Source organism: Sander lucioperca, chromosome 2 (genome assembly GCF_008315115.2).
Source record: "Sander lucioperca isolate FBNREF2018 chromosome 2, SLUC_FBN_1.2, whole genome shotgun sequence".
Lineage (NCBI taxonomy): Eukaryota > Metazoa > Chordata > Actinopteri > Perciformes > Percidae > Sander > Sander lucioperca.
Genome location: NC_050174.1, coordinates 5,844,507 through 5,872,123, shown reverse-complemented (window position 1 = coordinate 5,872,123; position 27,617 = coordinate 5,844,507). Strand labels below are relative to the sequence as shown.

Sequence of the window (27,617 nt, the reverse complement as noted above, 5' to 3'; positions counted from 1 at the left end):
GTGCTGTTCAACTTAAACCACTTTCGTCTCCCAGATGAAATGGGCTGAGCAATAATCAGGCTTGTCCTGCCAAGCAAACAGCAAGGAAAATAACTGCATATAAAAAGTGTGAAGGCTTGGGCTTATGTGAGAAAGGATTTCAGGTGTTTTAACTGCTCTACTTGCTCTCCCAAAAGAAGCAAATACTGGCCAATGGTTTAACGTATAAGCATTTGTGCCTTAAATGGTGTTTCCGATCTCCGGTACTTAAGGTCGCTTGCATAAGCAAGACTTGCTTTACATTTCTTACTGTGAGGGGAGACAACCTTGTTGACATTCAATAGGCTTTCCAGTGGGAGACGAAGGAAATACATGGGAAGGGCTTCACTTCTTCACACTTCTCAACAAGTGCTTCTTCCCTTGCCGTAGTCAAGGCTGAGTTAAGAGAACAAGTCACAAAGGTATTGTGTAAAAAAAGTTGTTTGGACTCAGGAATACTGATGTCTGTACGTCACATCTTGTATCATTTTTCTGCATTATTGATGCAGAGCAAAATAACATGGAACTAAACCAGGCATGTTTGCTTGTTTTAAGACCATAGGGAAAACGGAGGACAAAAAGAATACTGACAGAAATGGGAAGAGTTATGTAACTTACAAACGGTGCGGAAACGGGGCTGCTTTAATCAGAAAATGGTCTAAAAGGCTCATTATGAAAACTGACCGGTGGAACATTATGCAAGAGCACCAACTCTCCCGACTCCACATTTACGTCATTAACATTTGGAACAAGAAGAGTATGCCTTCATTCAGCCAAACAAAAAGGGTTGCATATCAACATTTCACCTTAGACAGAAACCTAAATCCGATACTCTCCACATAAAAAGTAGTCAGTAGAAAACATCATGTGCTTGTTTTTACCCTGTCCAACCCATCCATAACGGATGGCACCGTAAATCACGCAAATTCTTGTGCTCTGTGTATTTACAAGAAAAGGAGCAGGGGAGCAATGGTCTAAGCAGGGGGGCAAAGAGAAAAAGAGAAGAGATTTCATCACCCGTTGCTGTGGTGGCAGCCGATACCAACTTATCTAAATCAAACGTGTCATCCGTGGGACCAGTGTTTGTTTCCAACCACAATAATGTCCCACCAGACTGGCTTTGAACCAATCCAGAAAAACCTCTTTTGAAAACCCCCCAATGCGCTCTGTCCAAATTTGGTAGCACTCCCGTTGGTGGTCCCCCGGTGCCTCTTTGTGTGTGCTAGTGTCTGAGCGTGTATGTTTTTCCATCTTTTCAGGAGGCTATGATGGGTGAGCCTTCAAAACATGCACTGCACCTGTCATGTCTATAGTACACAGAAAACAACATCCAATAAATGATTTTAACTCTCAGCAAAACAATACATTTTCACTAAGTGTCACTAAGTTGCTTTAAGGAGAAGGGAGAACACTGATTTATCCCCCTTTTTTACGACTCCCTTTAAAGGACTGGAAGCCTCCCATTGCATTTGTTCTGTTTACGTATCTCCACTTCAAGATCTCTCATCTGTGCTTACTGTATTAAACGGCTTCATAGAGTGCTGTAAATTTCCAGGAATAACAGGGTGCAGATTGTACAGCCACTTCAACAAACACTAACAGGCCTGACGTCTGTACACAAATGTCAGTCTGTGACCGAAAGGTGTGATGCTACTCGAGGTCAAAACAAACACGCTTTTGCATTCTTGGTGTACACATTTGTGCAAACAGTTAATGTTGAGATGGATGATATCAGCACAACACAGTTAATGGTGTTAATCAAAAACATGTTTTTAAGATGGAGAATTTGCATTTGTGTAATATAGATTTGTGATTTGTGTGACTGCAAGGCAGTTGCTTTTATTAATAGAGGATCAAAACACCCCACGTACTGGCAGAAAGAAAACAGTGTGACGATTTGGTAGAAACAATGATGAAATAAATCCTATCAAAACATACAATAATGAATTCACACATGGCGTTTGCTACTTTACCAAAGGAAGTGCTTAAAGTGTAATGAGTGCAGAAATAAAATAATAAAATTGCTGAAATAAGGTCAATGATTAATCTTAATTTATTAGATTTCATTATGCAAAATAAAATAAATGTCTTTTATTTATCTGAATATATTAAATGTGCAAAGAAACAGAAACTCGGTATTCTCTACTTGCAATACATAAGTCATAAATATTCTATTGTAGATTTAAAAAGGTGGTTGCTGTTTTGTTGCGTTGTGTTTTTTAATGCAGCTTTAGTTAGTTTGTTAATGTGGGGCTGCCGCCAACGAACCTGCTAATGTTTTGGGTTGGACCACAAGACAATGTCATCGCTAGGTCACTATTTCACCTAACACAGATTTATTCACACTGAGGTTCAAGTGACAAAGGGAAATTGTCAAATTAAATTCTTACAGGCTGAGGCTGGGCATGTGTTTCTTACCTCCAAGTTCTTTCACATTCAAGACAGCATTTGGAAATGGCACTGCTTTGATGCTGAAACCTGAGGGGAAAAAAATGTAAATCCATCATTGTAATGACATAAAGTGTGTGTGTGTGTGTGTGTGTGTGTGTGTGTGTGTGGCACATGTTAGGAGTGATGATGATGAGACTCAACTTTTAGGAATGTTGGCTGGATTGCTTTATAACTGAGAAAATGGCTTAAATGCAAACTGACTTAAAAAAAAAAATCCACTTTATTATTTAGTTTCCCCCAGGATATTTGGTGTACCTTTTCCAAACCACCAGCTGGTGAATACACAGAGGACTTACAACATATTTGTGTATAAAAATGAAGGAATATAACACTTTGTGTGGTCCGGGTTAGCAAAACAGAAAAACAAGAAAAGCTAAACAGAAAAGTGTTTTGTTCTATGTTGGAGTAAGAGGATAGAGCTAATGTCTAAAGTGCTACCACGGTTTGTTTTATGTGGTTGCATACGGTGGTAAATTTAAAGAAACCAACTGAAGGAGGAGATTTAATGTTGCTCAAATTATGCTAAATTGTCTTGGTGGGAATGCATTTCCTGGAAACATTCACAAACAGGAGGAGAGATGGGACAGACAACCAATTATGATTTCCTCTGAACATCTAAATGAACTGCTAAATGTGGTTTTAAGCACATTACGACAGTGCAAAATCATGAAGTAAGAAGTGTGGGGGGGGGGAACCACAGGGGACTCCTCCCTCATTGTTCATCATGATCTTCTCTCAGTAGATGTTGGCAGATGGAGACAGTGCTGACAGCTAAATCTCGTTTCAGAGAAGTGCGCTAAAATAATTCTCTCTCTGCTATGGTATGGTAAGTAATCGACATATTTTATCTATTACGGCCTACTCAGGACCAGACGTAGACAGGTGTTCACTCCTTTGAATCAACCACTGCCACAGAAACATACACACTAATGGTTGTAGGCTGAACATTTGGGAATTACTTTATACTTAGCTTCTACTGGTGAAAGTGCACAATGACTAAATCTAAAAAATGGGACTTCTGCAACAGCTCAAAGCTGACTGCTGACAAAGCCAGGGGAGGAAAATGGAATGTCAGTGTCCTTGAGGGATTGCATTGCGTATATGGAAAGCAGAGCGTTGACTACCAGGAGAACGATGTACTAACCCTAAAGCCTCCTCTTCTGGACATACTTAACACCAGCCTCCCACTTGACTAGAAGAAAGAAGCTGGTGAGTATTGGCTGGTGAGATACAGCAGAACGTTTCTGGCATGAGCGCTGGGGCTTTGGAAGACATACTGAAAACATGCTTCCCCCTATTGGAGAGCTGTAATACCTGGGTAGTATTATCTATACTACTAGTATTATCTCTTTGGTAAGACTTTTTACTTCTCTGTTGTTATGTAATTATTGTGTTATATGTTAGGACCACCTAGAAAACGAGATGGTACATCTCAAGGGGTTTATCCTTATAAACAAAATTTGAAATAAATCTAGCTGTGATTATAATCCAGAGGACAACATGTTCTTGAAACGTGACAGCACTACAGAAGCTTGGAAAGCTTTCAAGAACACATGTGAGGGAAAGAAGATGGGTATATCTGTGGAGAGTGCACGCTTCTATTTAGAGCTCCATTGTGTAATTTTTTTAGTTGATTCTTAGCAAAACCCCCTTTGTTCTTTCACAAATATGTGCTCATTCATGTGTAATTACTTCCACCAACTAATGAAAGTATTCTCGTAAGCGTAGAATCTGACATTCAGAATCATTCAGAATACATACGAGCGAGTCGCTCGAATGACGGCCGCCATGTTGCGCCTCCATCTTTAAAATACATTAGCCAAAGAGGGACATACCTCCGCCTTTCGCGCTTTTACACTCAGTGGCACTGTGACGAATGCCAGGGAGGGGGAGAAGATTATTCGCGACTGCTGGCAGATTTGAAAGCCTGTTGAAGATGGAGGCTCACGCCTATTCTCTAGGACATGTAACGGAGTCGCCAAGGAAGTTAAAAAGAGAATTAAAACGACAACGCAACAGGCAAAGCAACAAGACCAAAGTTAATATTGGCGTGGCTTTTCCAAGATCTAAAGAGCTTATGAGGAGCGAGGATTTTAAAAAGGGACACCGAAGTTGCCTGCTTTCTTCTCAAAAGGTTATTCTGCATATTCGTGTAAATTTTAAGTTTTATAATTGCTTGGCTAACTATAGCATGGTTGTGCATAACGCTTGAACGATGTCTAGGATACTTTTCCTCGCGTCAATGATGAAAAAGGATTGTCTACCTTGTAACATAAATGTAATCATATGTGTTGTGATTTCCCTGGCAGACAACTCACGTCATGTGCAGTTGTAACACAGACTAGCTACAGCTAGAACAGCTGCGGGTAAAAGATGGAGATACTAAGAGCTAATTTCAGTTTCATTGACAATGTTCATACTGCTCAGAGAAATATATTAAAAACACAAACCTCCATGCTTCTCTCCTACGCTGTAAACATTGCCTTACACTATTAATCTCGTACAATATACAGAATAACGATAGCACTGATACTTTACTAACATTAGCTTGCATATATTTGGGAACCTGATAGCTGATGTTAGCAATGACATGGTACCAAAATAACGTAAAACTATTATTACACTGGAAGGAACACTCACGGACAAAGTCGTACTTCTTGGAATAATACGACCACCGTAGGAGTTAAAACGCGCTCAGAACGGGAAGGGCTAGAAAGTAATATTCAGTTGGTTGTCATATACAATTTCACCGCTAGATGGGAGAAATTCTTACACAATGTAGCTTTAAGTACACACATTTTTACTTTGAAAAAATGCTCTCTTTCCTGCTGATCCATATGTAATGTGCACGTACCTGTTGTAGGAACAATGCCGTCGCTGCCCTCACTACAGAGGCGTGAGAGCAGGCTGGTCTTTCCAGCACCTGTCAGGCCAATGCACACCACATCATACTCTGGTCTTGGCGGCGGGGGTCCTTTACAGCACAGTGCCCGGAAACACTAAAAACAAAACAAACAAAACAATAAATGAATTGGAAAACAGACCAAACACACCTTGTGCAAATGATTAGGATTCCGCCTATGCAATAACAACAAGTTCCTAGAATAAACTCTTGTGTCTCTGTGCTGCAGTGCAAGAAGACTAAAGGCTGATTTATGTTTCTGTGTCGAATAGACGGCGTACCCCCGCAGACTCCTCTGCGTCTACGCCGGACCCTACGCCGTAGCCTGACGTGCACCTCTCGAAAAATTTAACTGCACGTCGCGCTGACGCACGTCTCTCGGCCGTGGCTTGGTAGCTTTGCATTTCCCTCAACTCATTTCCTGGTTCTCCTTCTCCATAAACAACATGAAATCAAGGAGAGGGTTAACTTTTCCCGCTAAAGATTGCCCACCTTGGTCAGAAAACACAGGGGAGACACTCTCTCATTAGGTCTCTAGAGTCAGTACTCGCTCCGAAGCTAATCGCCTTCACTCTCTCACTTCTCCCTCGCTCTATCACCCACTCCCCACACACATGCCAGCTCAACGCACACACCAACGCACAAGTATAAACTTCAGGCCACTTACGTAGGCTAAGGCGAAAGCTCTGTGTGGAGCCTCCGCAGAACCATAAATCAGCCTGGTAATGATTCGATATACGATTCTGGTATATGACTACACTTCCAGATTGTCAGTTCATGTAAGAGGAGCAAAATGTTTAACCATGTTCCACCATAAAAAGGGAATTAGCCATGAAAAGAATAAAACCACACAATGTTTTACTTCTATGATTTAATTTAATCTTGTCATAAAGACTAAAGGCCTACATGGGAAAAAAAAGTGAAATGCAATAGGAGTGTTAGATGCATGCACTGGTGCAACATGTTTTTGTCGGCAGTGTCTGTGTGTGTGTGGACCCCGTCTGACGGGCCCCTTGTGGCAGCCAGAGGCAGACCTGTCACTCCATGAATCACGAGTGAGGGCCTGCTGTGAGACATTAAGGGGCAAATGCACTGTGAACCGTGAATGAGATCTTTAAACTTGTGTGGAGAGATCAGTATCCAAAACTAAAAAGAGATCTCTTTTATTAGCAAGACAGGAACTAGTCTGGACAAGGCAGGGCGCACACACCACACACACACACACCACACACAACACACACACACTTCAGGTGGAAGAACATCAACACAGGGGACGACCCTGTTCAACACACTGCTACTCCGTTCAATCAAAGACTCTGACAGAAAGGAAAACACGCAAGTGTAGACAAACTGCTGCACATCTGTGCGCACATTCTCCAGGTATGCTTGGGCTTGCCATTACAACTTGTACCTCAGTGGGGAGCAGCCGATATAAACAAATGAGAGGATAAACAAATATTCTGTATCATTGTTCAAGTATCATTGACAAATGTTCAAGATTTTTTGTTTCGTACAAACTTGTAGGTTCAGTACAAGACTTCCTCTTGAAAATTTGATTTTAACTGCAGCTCACATCTTGCCTTGAGATGAATGAAGCAGAATGAAGAAGACCTTTCCTCTAGCGGCGATTGCTACAAGATACAACCATTGCTTCTTTCAAACTGGAGAGGAACAAGAGAGCAGCATATACAATACATAGAATTCTTCTGCATACCCCGAGACATCAGTGACCACCAGGGTCAGTTTTCAGAGCATTGCCAAAACAGTGCTGCTGTTTGATGGAGATGTGGGGAATCTGCTTCAACAGGACCAGACGTCGGCTGAGCAACCTGACCCACCCCCCCACCCCCTCGACTCCTAGGTGAACCCACCAGTCTGCTCAAACAGGAAACATTCTCCTCGTCCAGAAAAACCGTAAGATCAGAAACACACGCACGTCAGAAGGGGGAACACATGTAAAAACTTGGTCTGATGAGGTCATTCTATTCTCTTTCTTGCTCTCTTCTCCCCTTGCTGCTTCTACCCCCACCTACTATCCCTGAAGCTACATGTAAAGATTGCTGCTGAGGGTGAAATCTGCCCTTCAGCTGTCAATCCCCCCCGAACTGACAGTTGATCTTTCAGAGGAAGCAAAAGGTTGAGATGGAGAGATGAAATAACTGGAGTAGCTATGAAGTTGCTATGAGTTAGAGGATTGTTATTTATTCAACCCCTTTAAGTAAATTAAATTATCACTAGACCAAGTGTTCATCAATCAATTAATCAAGCTTTATTTATAGAGCACTTTTTCATGACAAAGAAGGTTACTGCCTCATTGGCTATGTGGGAGCAGACATACAGGACAACTCCCACCACCTTTCCCTCCACGTACAGTTACGATTTCACAACAGCTACCAAAAGAACATCCAGGGGCTGACCCTGGGGTCCCTATGTACACAGTGGCCCCTGAGAGAGAGAGAGAGAGAAAGAGAGAGAGATGGGAGCTCTTTCCCACCTCTGGCCCTCCTTGACAGCACAAGATTGGTGAGGAGAGCTTGGTCAAAAGGTTCACAGGAGAGAAATAAATATGTCTAAAGGCCTTTGCTTACCTCAACACATGTCCCTTCCCTGCCAACCACACACTCAATGATCTGAGCGTCAGTGTGCTGTGTCACTGAGACTGGGAGCTCAAATGAGACCGTCCTATGATGCCTACCTCCATAAATCGCTAAAGGCATCCAGACGAACAGCTGAGATTAAAACTGGAAATTAAATTCAACATTCACATGTAACAGTTCCCTAAATGTTGTTTGAGTGATTTACAGTACATTCAGACAAGCTGGAAGTGACTGAGTTATAAACATATTCTCAAACATACTATCACGTAGAAAAACATGTGCCTATGAAGGCTTATCAGCTTTTCTTCCTTGTTTATTTAGGCTACTTTTTAACTGAGGCAACCTGAGCATTAAAAAGAGGGCAATCTTTAAGAAAAACAAATAAAACTGTACAGCTCCTTGCCAAAACACTCTCCATAAAAAGTCTTCCATTCCTAGACTTTATCGATTGGCTGCCTCTTATAGGATTGGACATGTTTTAATTGTGCTTCCCTGAAAGACCTGCCGAGACATTACCTCACTGTTGTTGTGAAAGCTGATTAGCTAGGCTTTATGTAAATTAGAAACACTGCTGAATGCTGAATAAATGTGTGTGTATATATATATATATATATATATATATATCATTGAAGACAGCCAGGCTGCATTTTTTCAGATTAATGTCTCTTTAAAGATGCATGACAGAAAGAAGGAAAAAACACCCCCCCAGGCCTCCAGTTTGAAAAAGACATCAAGACATTTAATGGGTGACATAACTGGGCCTCCTGGCACCAGACCAGTGCTCAAGCACACAACAGATGCTGAAGGCACTACTGCTGGTCTACCAATACTTGCGTAAGGATATGTCAGGGCAGCTCCATAACTACAGATGCTGAACTTAATAGCATTTGGCCTCATGTAAATGATAGTGAAGTTAAAAAGGACATCAGTAGTAAGAAAGGAAAATAATTACCGTTGTTCCTTTTTCGTTCAATCTTTTCCTTCAAACAATGCTCAAAGTCACACCACATGCAGCCTACCAACACCACCATGGAGACTGCTGACCTCAATTGACCGTCTGTTAATTTGCATACTGTTAACACATCACATATTAATTCATATTTAGACAGAGTACATGACTGGAAAAAGATCAAGGCACAGGGTTCAACCACTACAAGCTGAAGGGGTTCAGTTGGAGTTGAAAATGTTTGATGAAAACTGTTTTGTCAATGAGTCAGAACCCATTGCGTTGCAAATTCACCTGACGCAGTTGGACAGAACAGGAGCCAGGCTCTTTTTAGAAAACCACTTTGTATTTTAAGGAGGTAATAAAAGTGGGTTAGAGGGAAGCCTCTACCACCGCAGCAGACTAGTTCGTGTTTCACTCTCGTACTCTCTGGCTACTGTCGAGACACCACAGGATAGGAAAATGGGCAGTGGCATGACAGCATGTTCCAAATTGAGGTACCCCAACAAGCTTCCAATTTCTATGGTGTGGTTTATCCCTGCTTCAGTTGTGAAATAGCTACTAAACATTGGGGTCATCAAAGCATACATACAGCATATGGCCTACAAATATTCCTGCTGGGTATTTTGATTTTAACTGCCTAATGTGTAAGAATGATATGCTACATGTAGGTGCATTTGGATCTTCTGCTTAGGAACATCAAAAAATACTATGGAACAAGAACTGTTTCTGCAGTGTTAACACATCTAAACAGGTGTGCGGCATCAATTCAAAATGAGTATAAATATTTGCAAAAAAAAAAACAGTTTGAACATTAAATATCTTGTCTTTGTAGTGTATTCAATTGAATATAGGTTGGAAAGGATTTGCAAATCATTGTATTCCATTTTTATTTACGTTTTACACAACATCCCAACTTCATATTGGGGTTTGTATTAATTAATGTGTGTGTGTGTGATGTGTGAAGTGTGTGTGTGTATTTCATAGTGCTCTGGTTTGTAGGGAGTAAAGGCTTGATTATAATCCGTAACATACATGTATACGGACAGCTGCGGACCCCATGGGTGCATAGTAGGTCTGTTTATACTATCCACTTGGTGGACGCGTTCCACACATACGCAGTAGATAGCTACACTACCACTTGCAGAATTGGCGGTACGCAGACATCTGCAAAGAGCTTACGCGTATACCCTCTGATGACGACAATTACGTCACGTGGACTCCAGAGGGCCCTCGTGCACAGTATAATTTTGGCTAAATGCCAGATGACTGAGTCACCTGAATTAGGCCTACATCTGGCCCACATTTTGGCAAAAAAAGGGGGGTGTTGATCTGGAAACTGTGGGTAAAGGAAATCTTTTGCCAATATACAGCCCACCCACAGCCAGCCTAATTTTTAAGTACACTTTCTTAAGCATAAGTCTCAGAGACACAAACCATGTGCACAAGCCTGTGGCTTGGCACACTTCCTCTTGGAAAGGTATGTTACACATCAACTAATATGCTTGAACTGTTTGCACTCTGCCCAGTGATGGTGCTAATGACTGTAATAATGCCTATTAAAAACTGCGGTATCACATTTACCTCCAGGCATTTCCAATAGCTGGGCACACCAAAAAGCAAACCATGACTTCCTTCTTGGCTGCCAATTTATACAAGCTGGGCATCTTGACTTCCCAACAACAGTGCTACCACAGGAAAGAGGAGAGGAGGAGGAGAAAAGGGAAAGGACATCCGAGACACTTGCCTCTGGGAGTCATAGCCACCGTAGACAGGCAGACACGGGACACAGACGGGCAAGCAGGCCGTTTTTATTTTTCCAGACCAAGTGTCGGGACAACACTTGTGTGCAGGACTCACTCCTGACCTTTGAAAATGACAGTCCTTTATATGGGCGTCCCGACGGAGGAGCGGCGCTAACAGATATGTGTGTAATACACACCGGCCACAGTCATAACACAGGCCTGCAAAACCATGGGTAAGCAGAGGGTGGGAGCCGAGAAGGGCATGCAGGAAGGCAGTATGTCAGGGATGGAAGGAAGGGTAGAGGGGAGCAGGGCAAGTGGAGGGGGTGTGCGGGCAAAGGGGGGGGGGGGATGGAGGAGGCACATTCATTCATCCTCATTCATCTTCTCCCCCCTTCAGTTGTTGTTGTTATTTGCCGCTTTGAAGCTGGATGGGGGGTGCACGGTGGGACACAGTGTGTTCAGTACAGTGAGGGAAGGGGTTGTGTGGGGCACACTGCATGCCATTCTCGTTAAGGGGTGAGAGAGACATGCTAGACACACAAGGTTGCTCACTGGACTCTTCCCATGCTTAGTTGTTAATGTGCCAACCACAGACGGCTTCAGGCCTGGGTCCCTGCCACACCTCGCCAAACCACCCACCAACCTTTATACTGCTTTAGAACAACATATATTTCAGACCAAGATCTGTCGTTGCTCAAGTCCTCCTGATGTTTTGATTAGATTTCCTCCAACATCGCTGCCAACTCTTGCCTCTTGCCTCGAGATGATACCGGTGGCATGATGCTTGTCACTACAGGCATGTTTGACTGGTTTCTTAAAACCTTAATTGCAGGATAAAGCAAACCAAATGCGGATTTCGCAGTGAACACCGTGACACACTTTCAACTGTGGCAGTGGGTGATGAAATACAAGATTTACTGCACTTCAAAAATGATGGCCAACTAAGGACACTAAACAGGTGCCATTCATTACCCCCGCATCAGAAATAGACACACACACACACACACAGAGAGTATATTGGAAGATTTGGGGGATACGCGTCACTCCCATTCCATGCCTCGAAAATGCACATCCTGTTGTGTGGAATGTTTTTGATGCACTGAATGTTGAATGTCTACTGTTGACTTCAACATCTTAAAACACTGTATCACACAGACCTACTGGACTGAAATGACAGACATACAGCAATAATAAGAGGACTCTGTCTGCACCAGCTTAACATCCCGTCTGGTGAAGTAGACCGTGTCTTACTTAAGTCGACAAAACAACCCACAACCCATTATGCCTGTGTGTCTGTGTGTGTATGGCGAGGCCTTATTTTGTAGCTGATTGGCTTGTCACTCTTTTGCAGGCACATCATCCCCTTATTCTGATGCAACATCCTCTCTCGCTCTCTATCCCTCTCTCCGATCACCCCCACTACCCAATTCATTCATCCCACTTCTGCATGTCTGGCCTTCGTTTCGACGCTAAGGTGTCTGGACAAGGAGACAAGCTGGAACACACACACACACACACACACACACACACACAGCCATAGAGTGAAGTTAGAGCGCCCCCCAGCTTTCTGCTGGAACACACTGCATCTAACACACTGCAAAGGGAGAAGTAATGCATTGCGATAACTTAATCACTGAAACTGAATTTGCATCTCCTGATCTTCTAGACAAACGATCCAAAGATTTTGAACAACAGAAACAAAAATGTAATCAAAATGAGGAAAATACAATAAGCCAAATAAGAGTAACATATTGCATTTCTGTTATATCACTGCTATGTCTTTCTTGAGTGATAATTATCATATGAAACATAGGACAGAGGAAGGAGGACATCTAGACTGCCTGAAACACCGGAACATTTCCACAAGAATCAGCTTCGTCACAGTGAACACAGTGTTCCAAAAACATACTGGAAAACAGCTGTGTACCGCCTGTTATTTCAGAACAGAGGTGCAAGGTGGAGTTTCATCTGACTGACTGAGGTGATGTGACCAACTGACCGTCTGGAGCGTAAAGTCTACTTTTTGAGAGACAACCAAGACAGGTCTAGATTATGGGGCAAGATTTTTGAACAACAGACTGAAGCAACCCACCCTGCTTCCACTGATCCCCTTCTCTTCCCCTTTTTTAGTAAGCAGCTCCAGTGTTGGCCTTCCCCTATCTGGCCTGACATGGTAGCTTGTGACTCTGCATGGTTGAGGAGGAGGCCAGATCAAAGGCAGAGGAGCAGCCTTGGAAAAACATTTGGGCTGAGAATGGACGGGATATCTGTCAGGAAGCCTTTCCCACTGGGCTCACTAGTGCTAGGGCCAAGAGATCGGGTTACCACCCAAAAAACACTGACATGAAAGAGGGGGCGACGCTAATCCGCATACATGGGGCTCTCTGTCTGTCCTCCACTCACACTCCACTACCACCAATAATGTATCCCTTCTTCCCCTCTAAACTGTTGACACCTCAGTATCTCTGTCACCCCCAAACTACACCAACCTAACACGCCCCAGGCTTCTATGCACCACCACTTCACCGTCATTCCCAACCCTTCACCCCAAAAACACTCAAGCTTCATCACAGAGGATTAACAGGAAACCCTGACACAACCCATTGTTAGGGAGGCAGAGGGGGCTTGGGTGGTTTTGCCACCCCGGGTGGGTCTTTTTTTCCCCACTAGGGTTGTGATGTTTTTAGAACAGACTGGGGCACTTCATGGCCTCGGCCTTCTTACAAACCTCCCTGACGTACACAAACAACCACTTGCACAACTAACAGTTGCTAACAGTTGCATAGACAAAGCCTGGTGGCGGACATCAGTTGTTCAGTAGCAATGAGCAGGGGCTAAAAATGAAGGATGGAGAGAAAAAGAGGATGGAGCAGGGGAGGGTGCATTTGAGTGAGTGGGATAAAGGAAGTGCTCAGGATGAGGATGGTGTATATGTGTATGTGTGCATTTGTTAGGCAGGGGGTGGGGATGCAGTGTCAGTGCTGTAAATCTTGATGTCACTGACAGGAAGACTGTTGTGAACCATTACCATAAATCTGACAAACGCTAATTTGATGGGAGGCTGTATCTGTCTGGTCAGGGACCAGTCTAGACGGTCCTATTGAGGGGTCCTACAGTGTGGCCCTGTTTGTTTCCAGCACCATCTGGATGTGGCAGTAAGTGCCCGCTGCTATGGTTCACATGTGCACACACATGCAGACACACAAACTAAGTATACAAAGTGCACCATTCCTAAAGCCATTGAAAAGGCTTTGTCCTTCATATGCCTGAACAATAACATGAATTTTTCAAATGCAATGACAGTATAGTCCTGTATCACTGCAGGCAAATCCTAGAACAACAGATTACCCATAATATCTGTAGGTGTTATGGTCAACACTACTGTACTATTAGAGTTGATGTCAATAATGAAATACAATATACAGTAGATTATATTAGAATAGCACAACAGAGTGTACAGTAGCATAAAGTAGTAAAACAAAACATTTTCTGAAATCATTAGACCAAAGATTAAGGATGCTAGATGGTAAAAAGTACATAATGGCCTACTAAGTCCTTTAAACATTTTCATTGGTTTTACAATTCGCAGTGCAACCCTAATTTAGCAAGCCTGATCGATATTTTGTTTATTTCTCTGCTATGCATGTTACTGGGACCTGAGAGTTACGACCACAAAAATAGTCTAAATGCAGAAAATACTAAAACCTCTTGTTTTAACAGTTGAATGAAGGCTTATGTGGCCACAATGTAAGGTTTTAAGGGTTAATGAGCTTTGCTTTATTGTAGGGCATATCTTCTCATTTTGTATAAAAGCTGTCATTTGTCAGGTCAAAGCAAACCTACACCACCTTCACCCTCCAAAAGTGTCTTTTGAAGTGTGCTGATTCATACGGATTACCTCAGGGAAAGACTAATGCTTGAGAGGCAACAAAAAGACTGCATCTTGTCAAAGAAACAATTATACAAATATATATATATATATATATATATATATACCCCTAACAGAAGCGCAGCACCGAAATCTGCCCTTTTTGAATGTTTTACATCATTTAGCATCCTTAACTCTCTCTGAAGCTTGTATTAAAAATGACGTTTGCTCAAATAAAAACTGGTGTTGCACAGATTTGAGTGTGTCATACCTGAGCTAGTTTTAAAAACAGTTAATACACCTTTTCTTTTGAGTTACTGCCCTTTTATTGAAACGACCCCCTCAACAAGCCAGACTAGAGTTCTGAAGGGTTCAGCCGGCACAGCACAAGCTCCATGTTTGTCCCATTCAGAGGGGCCAGGAGTGGGCCATAGTGCAGACTATAGTTGACAATGTTTCCCCATAGCTTACTGCTTACACTTTGTTGATGAGGGGGACATTCGTACATTTGTAAGAAACAAACACACACACACACACACACACACACACACACACACACACACACCATTAAAATTGAAATGTTATCAGCCTGAAAGTAAGAAAAGCAAACTAAGGAAGGATACATGGATGTGGATGTGTTTTTGAAGTTTTAAATCAGTCACACTGAAGGAGCTCACTCATATGATGGGTAAAAGATGAAATGGGTTTGATGGGCAAGATATTGGTAGGAGAAATATAATCCAAGAAGCAGGTCTACTAGACATGCTGAGTGGACTAAGGGGCCCATCCCCAACACATTTATCTGTCTGGCCCCTACCTTGGAGCTCCTGTGTTTTTCACAACATTTACTGGAAAAGTACATTAGGTAGAGAATGATGGGGACAGCATTAAGGGGCCCACCCACAGGACTGTTTTCATGTTACCCTCTTTTTGTAGAAGAAAGCAAGAAGCTGAGGTGGTGGCAAGGCAGCTGCATTCACAGACAGAAGACACCTTTGCTCCATGGGACATCCAGAGGGTAGATAAGGGGGCCACAGAATTGAGGGGTTGAGGGGGGTACCACTGGGTGCCATTATGGTATATAAATCTTGTAACCGGGAAGGGTGATTAGCTTGGCTACATTAGCATACGGCGGCGGCAAAACTTTGGTTTCCTGGGCACAGTGTAGGGCAAAATGATGTTTTTCTGCACCCATGTAGAGGATCAAAGCTTGAGGGGCCCCCTTTTGAAGGCCCTGAAACCAGTGTGCAAGAACCAAGGGGGGTGGGGGGCGCCCCATCTCATAGACATAAAAAGGGTGGGTGGATGGGGAGGGTACTTGTCCCACTTACATCAGTTATGCCACATTTTCATACAGCATCTATCTATCTATCGACGACTAACTAAATTTTTGATAAAAAAACAAATCTAAGGGCCCCATTCTCCCTGAAACAAGTGTGGGAAAGTCTCAAGCTTAAGGACATTGTCATTAAATGTGAAAGACCTCTCCTCATCAACCATTTCTAGGCCCCTTTGAGACAAAAAAAAAAACCTGATGGGGACCAATCAAACAATAAATCAGTTTGTATACATCGTGTGGTAGCAAAGAATTAGGTTGATGAGTGGGGGAGGGGCAAACTGGAAAAGGCTTTTCAATGCAAACAGATTCTCACAGGATATGGAAAATGTTTGATTCTGTAATAGAGAGAACTATTCCTCACATCACAGCCTACAAAAAGGCCAGGCCACAATGATCATTCATAACATCCCCAATGACCTTGTTGAACATGTCAAAGTGTGCAGAGAGGGAGGAGAAGTGAAAAGCTTTTTTGGGGAATCTATGATAAACAATAGACATGGAAATAGAATCCCTCTGTTCCACAAACGGTAGATAGGCCTCTGGAGGCTTTTAAGACCAACAAAATGGAAAAGCCATTAATAGAAACCACAAACAGTGGGACATTTTCAGGAAAGGAAGCGTCATGACCCTTGAGTATTGTTAGACATTAAGGACGCACCAAGTGGTTTCAGCAGCATAAGAAGAAATTAGTCATAAGACAAAGACAGCTGGATTCTGGATAAGTGCGGGGACATTGACAACTTCTTGATAGCAGATGCCTTTTGTCTCCTTATTGCAACCCAAAAATAACATGGTGCCTTAACATCTTTCCTCTGCTGCTACAGTATGTCCTCCCAGGTCAGGAAGAGCTTTTCAGTGTCTCGTATCCAGATGGACCGTTCAGTGTCCAGTTGAGGCAGATTCCTTAAAATTCATGGGATATAGTGTAAATGCAGGTCAGATGTTACTATTTTTTCAACAGAAATACTAAGCAGTGAAACCTATTTACAAGGCTGTATAAAGGGATCACAGCCATATGCTAAGTGGCCTGTCAGTGTTGTTAACGTGTGTTTTCCACAACAGAGGCACAGGCCACAGCCCTCTCAAACCACACACACACACACACCTCTAGTTTACACACTGTTGGCTTTCACTGGATTTCTGGCATGTTAATGACCAAAAAGTTGCTGGTACCTTATATATGTAACCCAAAGACAACATGTTCCCTACAAACAACATTATAATACATACCAGTAAATTCAATTGTAATCACAGCAGTCCTGTTTTTTTTTGTTACATACAATGTGCTATAGACTTACATGTATAACATGGTGGAGTGTCAAAAATTCTTTTTTGGCAAATATTTACAATAGTTTGGAATATGACATTGGTATTGTTTTTATATGTTTTCTTTAAAACATAATAGATTAAATACTTCTTAAAAAAAGAAACAAGACCTACACAAAGAAAACAAGAAGACTGTACGAGTAACATTTTTTCAAAAAAACATTACAGACTGATAGAAATCACTATTGCTTACAATCTTTTGTGTAACCATGTCCACAAAACACTGTGTGCAATCAATGTTCTTTGGAACAGAGTACTCGTCTGAAATTGCACCGATACTGTTACGCAACTTAAAATGTGCTCGCGTATTAAAGAAAATTGGTGATTGAGCAAATTCTGTAGAATAAAAAAATAAATGAGGGATGAGACACCAAAGCCAAACATCTGGTGGTATTTTAGTTCTGGGAAATCGCAGGTCGTTCTGTGCCATAACCTCTTCCATGGCACATGAAACTTTGATGCTTTGGGGCATTTCGGCGTGTTTGTCGGAAGTTAACCAGACACATTGTTTTAACCTTTGCCGGAGGAGCCTCTGTCTCATTCCCAGGGGCTGGCTGTGTAAAAGGGTCAATGACTTCAATAGGCCTTCATTAAGCACAGTTAGTGTCAACAGTTAATTATGCAAATTAGGAGACCCCTCATGTGGTTTGTGGGTCCCTGGCCTCCCCCTTTCATTGCAGCCTCATATACACAAAAAGTACCACCCTGCAGACACACACACACTCCATATAGCACATACATTCACTTACAGACACTGTATGCCTTTCATGCACTACTCCTCCTCACTCATTTCTTGTCAGGAATCAAAAATGGCGTTGTGGTGCCGATACATAAATAGAGGCCAATGAGGCCCCTGAGGTCCCCAGTGGCTTTTCTTGCCATCAAAGAACCTCCGGAAGGTTCTTGCTGGGTGAAGCTGAAAGCCCACCAAGTTCTCCTCATCAAGACTGGGGGGGGGGGGGGGGCATCATTGCCCCCTCAAAAACAAAATAAAGAAAAAAAAACCTGCATCAAAACAGTCAATTAGGCAAAAATGCATGACAGCCAAATTCGAGCATTGTTTCTGTGATGGTAATGACAGGCCTTTCGGTCCTCTGCCTCTTGCACACATCTGATGTCTGCGGCCCCCTGATTTTCAAAGGCTGGGAAGCCATCAGTAATTAATAATCACACGCTTTGGGCCCCTCAGTTGTGACTGGCGGATTCTTTGTAGGTCCATCCTCAAAAACCTCAATTCCACATTCACTTACCTCTTCTCACCCCATCGTCGCTAGTTTAAGTCCATCTCCCTGGCAAATGCCTCTTATCAATGCCTGCTGTTTGGTTCGGGTACATTGTTTATCCACCATTTGAGGGGGTCCTCTCCATAGTAGGCAAACTGTTATTGGCACCAATTTTAACCAGCTCCCCCTCAACCCTCCATCTAAACCCGTTCACCTCCAACTAATTGCGCTGAGATAGGGTTGTTGGGGGTTTGAGGGGTGGCTAGATAAAATGGCCTTCGCTGTGAGTAAAAACCAATCATCCACCACCCTGAGAAGTATTTACACACCACATTTGCTTTTGGATCCACTCTCTTGTTTGTTATTTTATTTTCCTAAGCTTTTTTCCCTACAAAGCAAAAGTCTCAAAAACAACTAGTCTCAAAGCGCTTATGTAATACTAAATCAGAACCAGATTTGTGGCCTCCACTAGTCCAAACCCACCCAAGTGAAGCTCTGGGAGCAGGGCTGTATTCCTTCACCATGTGATACAGGTGTTATATGTTCTTTTGATATAAGCAAGAATATCCTGCAGCAACCCTGTAACTCAGCAGCTAGTCTATTCCTGAATTATGGTATGGTAGATGTTTTCCGATGAGTGATGATGCCCACATTAATGGTTTTCATTTAGATTATCTAGTGATATGCTTACACAGCCAATTCCAAAATAAATGCTAAACATGTGCATATCTAATATACAGGTGTTATATGATGTATACGTGAGCAACTAGCGGGGTGAGGACTGAGCATTGGCTCAGGAGACAGAAAGGGTCACTCTGGTTCAGCTACACCTAACTGACCTGTAATTAGGGCTAAGTACCAGCTTCAATACTTTTTTAGGCAGCAACCAAATTGCCTCCTTAGTATCGAGTATTCAAAAATGCCTTTTAATACCAAATTTCAATACCTAAGGAGTAAATCATATAAGCGTCAGTAAGCCCTTTAGCTTGCAGCCTCCTTCTACCAAGATCTAATAATGCTGGTGATTGGCTGTCTACACGTCATAGAGGCATGCAGGAAAAACTCTATGTTACGCGCAGAAGCCCTTTTTATACATAGCCCACCGAATTTAGGACAATGCATCAGGACACTGATTCTAAACATCAGACAAGATCATCACATCATCACCAGGGAAGATGACAAAGGATCTATAAACAAATAAAAAAAGTAAAAAAAATTGTAACCGACTTTGTTCATGTTAACTTTTTCAATTAGTTTATGTCCCCAAGAATTGGTGGATGAAAAGGGCTAGGATTCCTACACTGATGTGTCCATAAACACCCTCAAATTAAAGCTGTAATACAGCACTCTAACATCATAGCCATTGGCCGCATTTCCACCTGGTATCAAAATCCGATCTGAGTGATCCGATCACAAGTTGGCAGATCTAAGTATGTGTGTTCCCACCTGGCAGTAGAATGCGTTTCCGAATGAGTCTTGAGTGACCACTTGTGATTGGATATCACTTCCCTGCTCTATAAACAAACAAACACGTAATTTTTTTCCGTTTGCACATACCGGTCAGCTGGTTGTGTGCGTGCGTAGATACATTTCAGTTGTTACTCACATAAATCATTGGAAACGTGTGATGACAAAAAAAACACTGCAGTCGGTCAGGCAGGAAAGAAAGTTATTTTACATTTCATGTTCACTTATAGGAGTTACTGCTGATAAAGACCCAAGATTTCCTGATTTTATGGCTTCATATTTTAAGCTTTTAAATAACAAAATAACGGGGGACTTTTATTGTGAAGAATTTATAAGAAATGAAACTGCTCCACCATTTTACAGGCGCTGCTTTGACCACTCAGGCTTGCCAGCTTCTAAATAGCAAAAGGAAAAGTTGCAAAGTAAGAACCGGAATATCTGTAGTAATATCCTATATATTAGTGAATTTGGACGTTTTATTAAACTAAAAATATGATATTGTACAGAGCTCCAGACAGCCGGGGATATAAGAGCAAAAACAGGGACACATCACCAACAGTATGATAACAACATCCAAAACACACAATTCACTCTCAGTGGTTTTTGTGAAATGAGAAATACTTTGATTGAGTACGTAGTTACGCATACACTCTGCTAAAAGAATGTGGTCACATGTGGCCTAAACCACCTTTCGAATATGGTCTGAGTGATCGGATCTCCTCAATACGTCCTGGGTGCATTCCCACCTGTACTTGGAGCCGTCTACTTTTGATTGGATCACTCAGATCAGGTTTCATTTCAAATTCAATGTTCTGGAGTACAGAGCCAACACCACAAAACATGTGTCACTGTCCTCGTACTTTCTCAGTGCAGTGTACAGTCGTGGCCAAAAGTTTTGAGAAGAGTCAGTATTTGCAGTGTTGGCCCTTCTTTTTCAGGACCTCTGCAATTCGACTGTGCATGCTCTCAATCAACTTCTGGGCCAAATCCTGACTGATAGCAACCCATTCTTTCATAATCACTTCTTGGAGTTTGTCAGAATTAGTGGGTTTTTGTTTGTCCACCCGCCTCTTGAGGATTGACCACAAGTTCTCAATGGGATTAAGATCTGGGGAGTTTCCAGGCCATGGACCCAAAATTTCAACGTTTTGGTCCTCGAGCCACTTAGTTATCACTTTTGCCTTATGGCACGGTGCTCCATCGTGCTGGAAAATGCATTGTTCTTCACCAAACTGTTGTTGGATTGTTGGAAGAAGTTGCTGTTGGAGGGTGTTTTGGTACCATTCTTTATTCATGGCTGTGTTTTTGGGCAAAATTGTAAGTGAGCCCACTCCCTTGGATGAGAAGCAACCCCACACATGAATGGTCTCAGGATGCTTTACTGTTGGCATGACACAGGACTGATGGTAGCGCTCACCTTTTCTTCTCCGGACAAGCCTTTTTCCAGATGCCCCAAACAATCGGAAACAGGCTTCATCGGAGAATATGACTTTGCCCCAGTCCTCACCAGTCCATTCACCATACTTTCTGCAGAAGATCAATCTGTCCCTGATGTTTTTTTTGGAGAGAAGTGGCTTCTTTGCTGCCCTTCTTGACACCAGGCCATCTTCCAAAAGTCTTCGCCTCACTGTGCGTGCAGATGCGCTCACACCTGCCTGCTGCCATTCCTGAGCAAGCTCTGCACTCGTGGCACTCCGATCCCGCAGCTGAATCCTCTTTAGGAGACGATCCTGGCGCTTGCTGGACTTTCTTGGATGCCCTGAAGCCTTCTTAACAAGAATTGAACCTCTTTCCTTGAAGTTCTTGATAATCCTATAAATTGTTGATTTAGGTGCAATCTTAGTAGCCACAATATCCTTGCCTGTGAAGCCATTTTTATGCAACGCAATGATGGCTGCACGCGTTTCTTTGCAGGTCACCATGGTTAACAATGGAAGAACAATGATTTCAAGCATCACCCTCCTTTTAACATGTCAAGTCTGCCATTCTAACCCAATCAGCCTGACATAATGATCTCCAGCCTTGTGCTCGTCAACATTCTCACCTGAGTTAACAAGACGATTACTGAAATGATCTCAGCAGGTCCTTTAATGACAGCAATGAAATGCAGTGGAATTTTCATGGCAAAGAAGGACTATGCAATTCATCTGATCACTGTTCATAACATTCTGGAGTATATGCAAGATATTATTAAGTATATTATAAAAACTTAAGCAGCAACTTTTCCAATTTCCAATATTTATGTAATTCTCAAAACTTTTGGCCACGACTGTACATGTGTGTGAAAGATGGTGAAGATAGAAAAAGCTATGGGCTGAACCAGAGACACGTGTGTAGGCTACCACTACACAAACTGTATGACTAAATCCCACACAGGGAGCGTTTCACTAAAGTCAATGGACTCCACATGTCTTTTTTACTTCAAAGGGGACAAAAACGTATCACATCATACAAGCCCATCCTCTGTCTTTACAGGGACAGGCACAAAAGTCAATATATGATACTAATTACCTACAAATAAAAATACAGAGATATACCAGGAGGAGTATTAACTATGACAGTCTACTGGATGGCCAAACATTCTCAATGTCTCACTGAGATCATTACTGAAGCAGCATCATGAAACCACATTGCAAAGTAAAACAAGCATCTGACTAGATTTACCTAAATTGTGATTCTAGTAACATAGAGTAGACAGAGTGGTAAATAAACAACATGAAAGATTTACCATAGTTGACTCAGTCAGATAAATGTAAGTGTTGCACATTATAACATAATTGTGCAAACAATCATTATGGTAAATGACTAAATAAATAATTACATGAAAGACAACGACAAAATCATTCTTTACCGAAAGAAGAGATGGACACCAGACAAGTCACAAACACACAGTCACACACACACACGGCTGATGGATAGATGTGCATATGGCAGTATTGCGGAAAGGAGCTTTAATAAACGACTGAGCACAGAGGGAAACGTTTATTTAGTCAAAGACAGGAAAGAACAGACGGAGGCCAACTGTGCCATGATCCATCACAGGCCTACCTATGACATTGCACAGTGCAACTTAATTCAGAGGTAGTCTAAGCCCTTCCTGAGGCCTGCCTGCACAGAGAAAAAAGAGAGAGAGAGAGAGAGAGAGAGAGAGAGAGAGAGAGAGAGAGAGAGAGAAGAAGGAGAAACCAGCCTACCAATTGTGGATGAATGTGTTTGACATGGGACTGGAAAAATATCTCTGTCAGAAAGTACTAAAGAGGTCTAGAGAAAATAACTTGAAAGAAAGCACCTGATGTCAACCTGCTATGAAAAGATGGGGGAGATTACTGTATGGATGTTGGAATTTATTTCAGACTGTAGATCTTAAATAATCTTTAAATGGTGTTGAGCCTTGAATGTCATTAAAAAAAAGATGGTCAAGTGTCTGGTCCCTCTCTCAAAGTACTTTGTGAAATCCCTATGTAACGTTAATCTGGTAAAGGAAAATATAGATTGTAAAAAGGTATCAAGAACAGAAAAAGAGAGAGGGCACAATACAATATCTACAAGTTATTGGTTTTAATAGAGTCAAATACTTCCATACATACAGACATTTTATATGCATTTGGCCACTTTCACTTTGGTATTACAAGAGTGAAAAAGATTGCACAAGCTAGAACAATAGACACTGATCTTTCATCAACCGCAGACGAAAGTCTGCACTTCTTTGATATGGCTTTTGCAAACTATTTAATACTGCCTCAAATACCACAAAATACTCACTACTCTTGTTTGCCCTTAACTGCCCAGAGGTTTTACATACATCCTCTAAAGCGTGTTAATGCCTTTTAAAACAATCCACAGTTAAGCATGTGATGTAAAAGGTTACTTGGTTAAGTAACCTCAGTTGACAATAGCAGAGTTGTTGCTTTGCATGGTAACGTTACATATCACGCCTTGCATTTAACAGCCTATATATGTTTATAATACCAATAAGTCATCCAAAAGTCCATACTCACAAAGCTTAATTTATGGCTGTGTACAGTTAGTTACAAAAGGTAGAATGCACTGTATTAATATCATGTTTATGACACACCACTCACAGAAAAAAATAGTTTGTTTCAGGAGAAATTGTTAACAAACCTGTGTAGTAAATCTACAGCTAAGCTGATGAATTTATCAATGACTACATGGCTCCACCCAGAGGATGTATGAGTGAATTTTATGGACTGAATTTTGTGAGAAGAGAATTTGTTTTACTGAAATCTGAATTTCATTCTTTGTATCAGTTCTGGAAACCCAATGTTTCAGTGACCAGTTTTGATATACTTAAAAAACAACAGTGAGGCCTTGATTTTGTACAAACCATACACGCTTTCAGCTTCAAAGGCAATGGTTTCTGATTAAAATGAAGCAAAAAAAAAAGTATGTTCAAATTGCCTTACAGCTTATCAGGAAAGAATGATATTTTAAAGGCTGTTGCCCTTTGTTGACAATATATAAGTCTCTAAAGGAAATGCTAGTGCTAACTAGAGGTGAAATGTATTATTTAATTGAAAGATTGGTTGATTAACATAAATTATTTGATGAAAAATGTTATAATATATTACTGTATAAATCATTTATCAAGTAAAAGTATTACATTTCCTATTCCCAGCTTCTCAAATGTAAGCATGTTTTTCTCGTCATTAGAAACTGGATACCTTTGGGTTTCTAAACTGTTGATCCAAAAAACAAATGCAGTTTGACTCAAACACAGTTTGAAGGCATCACTTTTGCTCTCACTTATGTAATGACTAATTTGTGATTATTTTTTGTTGTTATTACAATATTGTGGAAGCATCTTCCAATTAATTGAGTCCACACTTCATTCTGTGTTGGAATGCTGTCATTCATGTGCTACACTGTGTCTGTTGGAATATTAGACTATCCTTCAAGATAGAAAATCTCAAGCTTTTTGACAGATGAGGGGGATTTGGAAACCAAATGTACACTCTGTGCTAGACTACATCCCATAAGAGTTCTGTGAGCAGTAGATCAAGTAATTTTGGAAGACATAGGAGACAAACTCTGCCTCATAAAAACCCTCCTAAATTTGTCTAGTCACATTTGAAGAGAAATTATTCTGGAAAACAGGAATGGCATGAGAGAACAAGTATTTGCACAGATGAGTCCTCAAAGTTGTCTCATGTTTCTTGCCCATTACACAATTACATGGGGCAATAATGGAGTCAAATGACACCAACTCAATAGATGGCTGCCAATAGAATTACAGATATTATGGAATAGGGGTTAGGGTTAGGGTTAAGACATCTTATTTAGGCTTTCTCCAAACATGATCTCCAACTAAAAAGATATACAATGACCACGAGGCCAGTCATTTTCCAACTGTTAGAGCTACAAGTTTTGTGTCTTCTTACATCAGCCTATGCCTCTAAGTGTACTGTGTTCAAATCAAACAAATATTTTGCCAGCTGAGCTCTTTTATTAGCTCTACTCCACAATTAATAACATTTTGTGGTTACTTTTTTGCAGTGTTTAGTAACCATCTTTTTCAATGTGCATCTAAACAAGTCTTGTTTTCCCTAGGTTTGTGTTAAGACTTAGGTGCACGTATTTGGCAGGGGGTTTAGGGGTCCAACCTCAAGAAAATGTTTTTCAATAATAATAAAAAAAAAAAATTGCAATTTCAGATAATTTGGGACCATTTCTATTACCATATCTTGGTAAAAAAAAATTGGAAAAGCTAGAGCAGATAACACATAAATAAAACGCAAAAAGCTTAAAGAAAAAAAAAAAAAAAAAAAAACTTGCTAAAAGAAGTCCACTGGGGACTTAGTGCAACAATTAGATCTGAGAAAAGTCATTAAGTTAGTTTTGACGCTCACATTGATTTTACATTCATTCAGCTTAGATGCTGCCCAAAACGGCTTGGGTGTTTCGACTAAGTCTTATAATGTTAGGGGAAACCCTCAATTCCAGTGAGGTGAGTTGCAACCACTATTCCTCTGTGGAAAGCAGCATAACATCCATTTTAATCACTTCAAGACATACTTTTATAGACTGGTTTTTAAGTAAATGTTTCTGATATTTTAATGTTTTCGTGTTGCTGTTAGTCTCAGTTAGTTTGTTTTGTGCCTTGTTTCAATATCTCAATGTAAGACGCTGCCTTAACTTTGTAAACCACCATCCAACATGAAATAACTTTGACGCATTAGTCTTAAAAACTGCAGTGATTCCCTCCTGTAGCTCTTGATTGCCATGTGATCTTTAGAAAATTAACACATAAATGTGATGGCTGTCAAATGACACTGAAAAATCCCACAAAAGGCATTAAATATGACTTGTCTGTGTTACTACCTTTGTAATTGTGGACTAGTTACTGCAAAGGTTAGTCATTTTTCATGTGGTGCTGCCAATATTTGCCTGTGCCTTGTATTTCGCTGCATAAAACAAACAACTAAATTCCTATGTCAAGTTTAAATGGATGGGCAGCTAGAGCTGAAGTTTTAGTTGGACGCAGTAAGTATTGACAGTATGCAGTGTGCTTTAAAAAACAATCTAGAGTGGGGTCGGGTAAAAGATACATAACATAGGTGACCTCAATAAGCTCAGCACATCCCATGATTACCTTTGTCAACCACAACAGTGTCTGTTCAAGAACAATAGAGGGCGCCATTACCCTTTCTTCAAATCAGCAGCTCACTCAAACATACCAAGCACGTCCAGACACAGTCCTTTCCTTACTTCCATAACACTGGTGTGACTCATATCTAAAGTATGTAAGGAAATCAGAACTGATCTTGGATGGAACCAGTTTGGGACGTTTAGATGCACGTGTGGTCTAAGAACTGATCCTACATCAGCAACGGTATAACTGACAACCATAATAGATTATGCAATAGGAGTGATGATCTGAGCTCAGTCAAACTATGTTGTTGTGACCCCTCATACGTCTTCACCAGTAATAGGAGCAGTACCTCTACAGGCGTTGGAGACCCACCACGTCTTCATCCTTTGACTTCCAGCAGAGTTGCTTGAATGGTTCCTCTGTGCTTTTGCAAAACATAGCTAAAACAAGAATGACTGTTGTTTTATCTCACTTGATCTGCACAGCTCACACTGTGCTACATTTAGCTTCTTTTTTTAATCCAGCATGCAATATTTTTTCTTTACTTATTACATGGCTGTTACTGTTGTTCTAATAGAGGCACAGCTTACCTTAAGAAAACATTTTAGCAAAATTGGTTCAAAGATGTAACAAAAATGTAGTTTTATTTTCCTGACCTGTACATGTGGGAATAATGGGAATGGAAATAGTACGTATGTATTCTACGTCACTGGTATGACTGGATTTTGTTTTGACATTTTTCTAGATTTTGTTTTGACATTTTTCTAGAGGTGCAACGATTAATTGATTAGTTGTCAACTATTAAATTAATCGCCAACTATTTTGATAATCGATTAATCGTTTGAGTCATTTTTTTATTAAAAAAAAATAAGATTTCTCTGATTCCAGCTTGTTAAATGTGAATATCTTCTAGTTTCTTCTCTCCTTTGTGACAGTAAACTGAATATCTTTGAGGTTTGGACAAAACAAGACATTTGAGGACGTCATCTTACACTGATCCACATTTTTCAACACATTGACATTTTTATAGATCAAACAACTAATCGATTCATCGAGAAAATAATCGACAGATTAATCAACTATGAAAATAATCGTTAGTTGCAGCCCTACATTTTTCGATAC

General features: G+C 41.2%; 1 protein-coding gene across 5 annotated transcripts in view; it reads right to left on the bottom strand.

Annotated features, from left to right (window-relative positions):
- LOC116054282 (ADP-ribosylation factor-like protein 15) overlaps positions 1 to 27,617 on the bottom strand; it is a 124,663-nt gene that overhangs the window by 77,817 nt on the left and 19,229 nt on the right. For all 5 annotated transcript variants that reach the window (XR_004896711.1, XR_004896710.1, XR_004896709.1 and 2 more), the window contains exons 2-3: positions 5,324 to 5,468; positions 2,437 to 2,496 (exon numbers count right to left, since the gene is read on the bottom strand). Coding sequence is in view for 2 of the 5 variants with exons in the window: in XM_035998948.1 (XP_035854841.1) it covers positions 2,437 to 2,496; positions 5,324 to 5,468 (205 nt within the window). In the remaining 3 variants the exon portion in view is untranslated. The remainder of the gene's footprint in view (positions 1 to 2,436; positions 2,497 to 5,323; positions 5,469 to 27,617) is intronic.